The 8,917-nt window shown below is 45.8% G+C and overlaps 1 protein-coding gene across 2 annotated transcripts in view; it reads left to right on the forward strand.

Moving 5' to 3' along the window:
• Nucleotides 1–8,424, forward strand: part of LOC105566090 (growth/differentiation factor 11) — a 25,937-nt gene extending 17,513 nt beyond the window's left edge. For both annotated transcript variants that reach the window (XM_012019815.1, XM_012019816.1), the window contains 2 exons: nucleotides 3,959–4,568; nucleotides 5,721–8,424. In XM_012019815.1, the coding sequence (XP_011875205.1) occupies nucleotides 3,959–4,568; nucleotides 5,721–5,940 (830 nt within the window). In that variant the 3' untranslated portion in view covers nucleotides 5,941–8,424. The remainder of the gene's footprint in view (nucleotides 1–3,958; nucleotides 4,569–5,720) is intronic.
• The last annotated feature ends 493 nt before the right edge of the window (nucleotides 8,425–8,917 follow it).

An 8,917-nucleotide genomic window follows, 5' to 3' on the forward strand; every position in this document is an offset into this window, starting at 1 on the left:
CTTAAACAGTAAGCATAGATTTTTCTTGATTGAATTACATAAAATTGCTTCGATCAAGTAAGTTTTTGTTTCTATAGCGCAATATAAGCTCGTTTCAAGATTTTCACGTTGAGACTAAACATATTTTCAAAAGAAGAATATTCTTCTTTTCTACGTATACATCCCTGAAATGTACTAAGAATATACCTAATGCATCCCTGCAATATTGTATACCTTTGCATATTCTCCGAACATTCTCATATATTTCATCACATTTATTGTTATTTGTATCTAATAGCGAATTCGGTTGCTTGCACTGCGCACTGCGTGCACACTAAGGCTTGTTCACAGTTACTTTTTATATTTAAGGATCGTCTTAAATATCCCTTGAAATATTTCTTAGCCAGTAAAATGATCTGTATAGCATCCATATGGATAATTTTTTGGCTAAATACTCTTTCAACGTGTATTTAAGACAAAGTTGAATATAAGAATTGACTAGAAACAAGTCTTGGTGTACACTCAGTGCGCACTAGTGCACGCAACTCAATTCGCTATAATCAACAGTGTGAAATTGTGACCGGAACCCTTGGGAAACTTTACTCTAAATAAAATTAAAGTTTTTAAAAGTAATCTTTCAAATCTAAGAGGTTACTTAAAGAAGCGCAAAAGTCTACTTAAGAAATTTTTAAGTCGTAGGATATCAACGATTGGTAAATGTGTAGCAAATAGGTGACACTCAAAGTTACCATGTTACAGAGTTGCTAATTAATCATTAATGATATTAAGAGCAATTAAGAATGAAAGAGATTGCTTTCTTCCGATCGAATCAATTCCCTCGATATGGTCGTGTAAAATAATCCTTCGTGTCACCGGTGAGACCGTCGCGTTCGTCAGCTAGGCGTCGCGAGCTCGGAAAACGCCGTCCGGGATTCATAAGCTTCATGGAAAAGCTTCTTACGCGGCGACTGGCGCGGAGCGGCGCGGCGCGAGGAACCAGTCGAATACCAGGACGGGCGCAGCCTGCTTAGAAGATACGCACAAAGTCGTGGCGTCGGTATCGATACGCGGCGAGAGTCGCTGATTGATCGGAGGAATCGGGTGAAAAACGTTGCTCGCGTATAACGGTACGATTTGAGGTGGCTTTACCCTTCGTGGAAGCGGTCTTGCCGAGCGATGGCCTGAATAGAGTCTCCTGGCCCCTGCCATGTATATAAATCTGCCTCCTCTTTCTCCTCTCCTTTTTCTTTTCTCTCGCGTATTATCCGCAAGTCCCCGTCGCCGATCGATCGGTCGATCGATCAATCGATCGGCCGCAGAGCGGTCGGTCGCTCTTGGCGAGCGCAGGGGATCCGGGGTCGAGTTTAACGTCGGTCATCGGGGTAAATGTCGGACGCACGTGCGTGAGCGCCGATCGAGCGCCGCTGCATCCGATCGGCAAGAAATCCGAGCACGACTCTCCGCCGAGCTCTCTTCCTGATTTATTGCCGATCTTCCCCCTCCGATCGCGAGAACGGCCGCGAGCGAGCCCTGCGCGGGCGTTTGTGAAGCGTTTTTGCGAGCGTAGCGACCTGCCGTCCGTAGCGAGGAGGATTTTCTAAGTCGGTGGATCTTCTTATTTTGAAAACCGGCCACGTCGCCGTGCGTGTTTAAGGTTTTGCCGGTTGATCCGAGCGATCCCCCGATGCAGAGTCGCGATACCAGCTGGTATCTCGATCTCGTAGAAGCTGCTCGTAATGAGCGGAACGAGTAAAACGATATTGATAATTAATATACCGAGAAGCGGAGGTTTCGCAACTCCGCGTTCGCCAAGTGAGATAGATCGGCTTTCCGTCTCTTTCTTCTTGATTGCCTTCCGCATGGAGTATAAATAAACGCGCCTGAGAAAGCTACGAGAGGATTCAAGTTTTTTTACGGATCAATCGCGTTTGACGCGAAAGACCGCGGGGCGTGCGAATGCCTAAAATTCGGCCCTTCATTGGCTCTCGCAACGGGTCAGAAGCTGTGAAAATTCTCTATTTTCCAATTGTATTTTCACAATTTAATCGTGTGCGTTTTATCTGCGAACGTTTGCAATCGGAGAAAGCGACCCGGAGACCCGAAAGACTCTTCCTTGACTCCCTCATGTCAACGATTAAGTATGCGTCGATCCGATCGCGCGAGTTGGCTGCCTCGCGAATCGAGGCAATTCCACCGGAGACGTGTGTCCGCGATACCGTCGTCGGAGCAAAAAAGGACGGTGGATAATCGCCGGCCGATTTGCCGTGAGCTTACGCCGCGATAACGTAACATCGGAAATTTCATGTCGTTAATAAAATTACAATTTTCAAGGAAACGCGCTTTACAACGTATTAAATTGCTGCCGGTGAGCCAGAAAAAAAAAACAAGAGCATACGCGTTTCTCGTTCGATCGGCCCCGGGAAAGTATATCGCGGCCGGCAGAGGAAGTATCGCAAAAGCTGCTCCCCGATAAACTTATTTCAAGAGAGCCGCCCGTCGCGGCCCGTCGCGGCCCGTCGCGCTCGTACGTGTGCGCGCTCGCACGAGATTATTGCGCGTAATTCATGGGCTCCTTCATTCATAAAAAAGGCGAAATCGCGCCAAGGATAACGACGTTACGCAGCCCGTTATACGGCCGATCGTGGACAGTCGTGTCCACCTCGATCAGGCCTGTATCCGCAATTCGAAGGAGCGTTTTTCTAATGCGCTCTCGCGCCTTATCGCCAATGCTTACGCCGCGCTATCGGTCAATTAGAAATAATTATTCGCCCCGCAACGGATCGGACACGCATCTTGGCCGGGCGTGCACTTGGATCCGCACGCATATGGCCCGCGTTCTCGATAACGTGACGCTCGATCGATGCAATTGCCAAGTAATTGCGTTAATCGCACGATTAGTGAAAAGATAACGCGTTATTTTCTAATGGTCAACTTTGTATCCACTTTGCTCCAAATAGCTCGATACGTAAATTATTATCGCGCCTACACTCTATCCCGATAACCTCGCGCCGAATGGAGCTTAATGAAGCTGTTATAATATACCGCTTCAGCATCTCTGGCATCAATGATACTTTCGCGAACGCAGGCGCACTCTTTCGTGTCTCTATCTTGCTGCACACAAGCTCGAAAAGGCCGTGTACTCTTGTAACACAGCGCGAACCTTTCGATTTCAGGCCACACTTGCGTGTGTTTTACCGACGTAGAAATATTTCGCAACATATTCTGGGATTTTTAACCGACAAGATTTTAATATCTCGTTTTTATGCTCGCTGAAAAACGCGCGCGACGGGCAAACAGAATCGCAAAATTGTAGCCACGTCGAAAATTAAACCGAGCTCGCAAACAAAGTACATGTTTGCGTTGCAAAGAAGTATTTGCTAAATTTTATGTTTCAATTTTTTTTTTATTCGCGCTATCCAATATTTATACGCAGATAGCGGCAAGAGTGGCCACGAAGCCATTAAGCGGCACAGCGATACTTTATCGAGCTATGCAACATCGTGCCTGCAGTATCGACCAGCGAGAATCTTTTCATTCAAGGATAATAAATGACGCAATAAGCGAGCCGCAGCGGCTGGTCTCGCTTTTTCAAAAAAAAAAAAAAAATGAAAAATCCGCGTTTACGTGCGCGCTGTCGAGGAGGAAATGACACATTATCGCTGTTCTGTGTTCCGCGTGCCGCGAGACTATTGACGAGACTGTATCTCCTATTTGGAATTTTCCGACTCAATTATTGACGCGCCAATCATACCCCAATGCATTTATTACTACGCAGCATTAAGTAATCGTACTTGCAGCTGTTTTAGAACGACTGTATTAAAAATAAAGATCGAATTCCAATCACACACACGTTACACAATCGATATATTCTACCGAGGAGGACTACTCCAGCGTTTCGTTTCTCCATTGAGTTCGCGTGAAATAATTTGCCAAAATTGCATTCCGCGACTGACGCATCGCAAACTCCGTGTTTTTCCAGATCAGAGGCTAAGGCACTCGAAGGGCAGCCTGGACGTGCTGTACTTCAAGTTCTCCGATAAGGTCGTCCAGCATCGCGTCACCAGGGCAGAGCTGTCTCTGTGGATATGGGGCCTTAATCAGGAAGCGACGGAGCTCGGCGAGTCGATCGATCTGGACAGCCAGGACGCCGGTCCGGTGACGATCACGTTGCAGAGGATCCTTCGGGGCGCCACCGAGACGGGCGGGCCCCTTCTGGGCCCACCTCTGACCACGAAGCACCCTCGGCCGTTTGGACGGCGGGGTGGCTGGATCACGATCGAGCTCAGACGAATGGTGGCGGAGTGGTTCAAGCACCCGAGGGATAATCTGGGGGTCGCCCTGAAGATCATCGGGCCCGGCAGCAATCATCGCAGGAACTCGGCCCGCCTGGTCGAGACCAATCCCGGCGCGGAGTACGCTCCATATCTCGAGGTGCAGATGCAGGAACTCGATTTGCGACGGAGCTCCAGGATCAAGAGGAACGTGGGACTCAATTGCGACGAGGCCAGCCAGGAGACCAGGTGTTGCCGATACAAGCTCACGGTGGACTTTGAGAAGTTCGGCTGGGATTGGATAATCGCACCCAAGAAGTGAGTGCACGATTCTCCCATTTCCCCCCCCCCCTTTTCTCCCTTCGCTAACGATTCGATCTAGATTTCGGAAGATCGTGGAAAATCGATTGTAGATCAATTGCAGGTCACATCGTTTTACTTCACTCGATTCACATTGTTACGAGGATTATGAATCTTTGAACGCACGGGGAGGAAATGCCTCTTACGTGTTGCGAGATTGACAGTAGAATCCTCGCGTGAGTTACATCGACGCGGTATATTTTGCGCCTGTAAATAGAATTCTTCAAACGTGTGCACTTTTGCGAGAACATATCGCGACTTACGGAGTGATTAATGCATCGTCGGTCAAGCACGTACTCGTGAAGATTTCTCTGGTGAAGAAAAATATTTTGAGCCAAACTGGGTTTCAATAAAGGAACTGCGACTTTCTTGCTGGCACGTAGAACAGTTCTGCATCAACAGCACTAAACTGTTATTTGCGCACGTTTGGTGCTAAAAATACTTTTCGTTACGCGATACCGGTGTACCTTGCATTTCGAGTTAATTTGCCACGGCGATAGTTTAACGACAACTTGCCGTAGAATACGGATGTGAAATTAATTATGTTTATTCGTGGCCTTTAGGAGATTTAAAATATGCGGGCGCGCTTTGCCGAATGCACGAAAAAGTGCGCGATCAATTTGGAGTGCACTCTACTACGAGAAAAATAGCGCGAAAAAAACCTTAAAGTTATAATCCCAGTTTATATCGTCGATTTTTAAAATGAATATTAAAATTTGGAAAATGAAAACGTCGACGGGAATTTTATTTTGTGGCTCAGAATTAACCCTTTGAAGCACGGTGGTAACCCGCGTTAACGCCGCAACTTCTTTACCTTTTGGCCATTTAATTTCTAGTTAACGCATTTAGCTCGTTTTTTTGCATTTTTTGCGTATCTTAGCGGTAAATTACAGTTACGGTGAATTACAGTTGAATGATGTTATTCGTTTAAGTTTTGAATTCCGCCATTTTAAATTATGAAAATCTGATAAATTCGTAATCAGCGACCCCAAAACCCTCGTGTACAAAGTTTGACAGAAAAATGGTCCAATAGAAAAATGTATGCTTCAAAGGGTTAATTGATAGCGAAATCCGCATTAACGATCGGTTCTCTGGATGTTTGTGTCGCAGATACGATGCCAATTACTGCTCGGGCGACTGTCCGATGGCTTTCCTTCCGGCCTATCCAAACACGCATATCGTCAGCCTGGCGGAACCGCCGAACAACACCGGGCCGTGCTGCGCACCTAGGAAACTGTCCGAAATCACAATGTTGTATTTCGACAACGAGTACCAGATCGTGTTCTCGCGGTTGCCGGGTATGGTCGTCGAGAAATGCGGGTGCTCATAGTCCACCTTCGTTTCTGGCAGAACGAATGAGACGTGGGCGGCGCCGAGAGTTCCGCACGGATACCGCGATGCTCTCCCGATGATCCTCGTCATTGTTCTCGTCAATCGTCGTCGATTGTCGCCGTCGTGTTCACGGCGATTCCTCATCCGATAGACTGAAAGTGCCTTGTTCGGAGAGTGATTGCGTGATGCGGATCTCTTTGGAGCGCGGAGGAAGAACCGCAAAGTGCGCGGGTAGGCGATGTGTGGTGATTCGCGAGGGTCCCCTCAAAGACTGTGCTGGATGCCAAGGGAAGTCCAAAGAGGGACTCGCGCCGTGTCAGAGGCACCTCAACGGTGGTCCATGGTCCATGGCAAGGCGGATAGTTCCTAGAGTCACGGTATTATTTTTAAGATGCCGATACGTTTGCACTTGATCCACAATCCCGATCACGGCCGCGGAATTACGATTCCCTCAAACGCGAATTTCTTATTCCTGTCCCAAGTCAAGGAAGGTAGTAGAGTGGGATATTTATAACGCTTGTAGTTATTACGCAAGCGTTGTATTCGCAGAAGCTATGACATGGTTTTGCCAACAAGCGGCGTAAAACTTTGTTGAAATTTTCACTATTGCGTCGCGGCTCGCGCGCAGATTAGGAAGGATGCAATGTGGCCGTTTCGCGTGCCTAATTGTGTTCACGAGATGCGTCGTTTTTATCTCTCGCTATTTCTTTACGTTGTACGAACGAAATGCGTTGTTACTAAAACGAAGGCCGTCGATAATCGGTGGAAACGTGTTGGCCAACAGATCTCGGTGTACAGTAAAATCGTTGTTTTTTTTTCTAATGGTTTTTTTTCCTCTCTCCTTCCTCGTCTTTCTACAATATATTATATATAGAAATATTTCTGTCATTACGATCGTTTTTTTTAGCGAATTGTGAGAGTGCATGTGCGAGAGAGCGTGTCGAATTATGTAAATAAGTCGTAGCAGGCAAGAATGTGGTGTTGCTCCGCTGACACTCCCACGTCCTGGGAGGAACCAACGAGGATGTTACTCGTTTTAGTGGCGGAGAACCTCAGCCCTCCTAGTTTTTCTAACGCGAGCACGGCTCTAAGTAAGTTGTAATTATACGGCGCCAATATCCGGCTAATCGCGCTCGGGACTTTTTATATCGCGGCAATATTGGAAAGTTCACATCCACGTTCCCGTCATTCGTCACGCCCGCGGAACGAGTGTCGAGCGTTTATTTCTAGATAAATAAATATTATTCGCGCGAACGAATGCGCGACGCGGGCCTGATTTTCGTAGCTTTCTTCGTAACTTACGGTATTAATAGCTGCATTTTAGCTGCGTCGGGTGCACTCGTCAAGAAGGGACGACGACTTTTTTTGGAACGTGTCCCTTCCTATTCCACGCGTTGTACAATCTACCCAAAAAAAAGAGAGAGAGAGAGAGATTGACAAGCGTCTTTAGGCAAAATTATTCTAGGGGTATCTCGACAAGCGCTCTTATTAGTTTTTATAGACTCATTAGGTTCCGTCCCTGATCCTCGGGCATAATCGCTATTAATCACCACGGTGACAGAGAGGATCAGTGCCGTAATTATGTATAGACGTATCCCCGACGCTTCAACAATTCCACTTATGTGTAGCGATTGAAACCAATATAATTTCGATAAGTTCAGACCTCCGCGGTGAATCGAAAAGCGGGAAACGACCGTTTTTAATAAATAGGGTATCGTTCCTCTGACAACCCGGGTAACATCGGGAATTGAACTTGTTGAGATTCTACCGATTTCAATCCCTCGTTGTATAGCGATCTTCAAAATCCGGGAACATACTTGAAACTTCTCATGTTATCAGAGCTAACACTTAACTCCACATTTTCCCCTCGGCTTCGAGTCAAGTGCACTGTAGCTACATTTTGTAAAATAGTATACGATATACGATGGACTTGCGCGCACCGTCCCTAAACTTCATGTGATTGTAAAGGAAAAAAGTCACACGCGACACACCGCACACAAAATACAAACACACACATTAACACGCACGTGCTCGCCCGCGCACACACATGCACACACCCACACCCACACACATACACACACACACATACACACACGCACGCACACGCACACACACACGAGTTTATAAAGAAAACTTTGCGATTTTTATAAAGCGATCATTTAGAACGTAAGAGAGAAAGCTCCTTGAAAAATCGATTCTTTTATAATTCCTCTTCCTCCCCTCCTGTCAAGCTGTCCTTGTCTCTTCTCCGGCCATTCCTTTTACTCCTTCGTATCTATTACACTTCCCATTTTCAGTTTTGTTTGTCTCAGTGTATCAATAATTAAAAAGATAAGGGATTTGCTTATCCCCCGCTCCCCAGATAGCGAACGAGGACGGCAGAAAAATGCATACTTATATGTATAATGTGTACTTCCTAGGTAGGCACACAGCGCATAGATAGAAAAATATTTATTCCATAAATAAATGGTTTTTCGATGAGCACGGAATAACATTTCATTTTTCCTCCTCTACCACTATCAAACGATTCTTTTCGAATAACAAGTCAGATTCAATTTTCTATTAACGGTAAAACGTTTAATACATATATCTCTGATAAAAAGGTTTATCAAATCGGGCCATCATTACTTTGCCGTAATTTGTAAATTTCTTTTTGGCTATTTTAATTACTTCAATCGTCATTTGACTGTTTTTATTCCACAAATACGTACATTTGATAAGTAAGAAAGTGCGTACTTACTACTTTTGCTTGTCGTACGTAAACTTTATTTTTAAAGACCGCTTCAAGATACATTTGGCAATATCGTGTACTCTCTTGCAGCATACAATCTATATTTAATTAAATCATGTTCGACGACGTGTTTCTCTTTTTGTTTTAATCAATACAAGAGAGAGGTCCATGGTAACAGCGGACGATAAACTTTGGGGGCAACACACGATTATGGTTCTGCGATTTCTTTTCGCCCGCCCATTAA

Source organism: Vollenhovia emeryi, unplaced genomic scaffold (genome assembly GCF_000949405.1).
Source record: "Vollenhovia emeryi isolate VEMERY1.0 unplaced genomic scaffold, V.emery_V1.0 DF939147.1, whole genome shotgun sequence".
NCBI lineage: Eukaryota > Metazoa > Arthropoda > Insecta > Hymenoptera > Formicidae > Vollenhovia > Vollenhovia emeryi.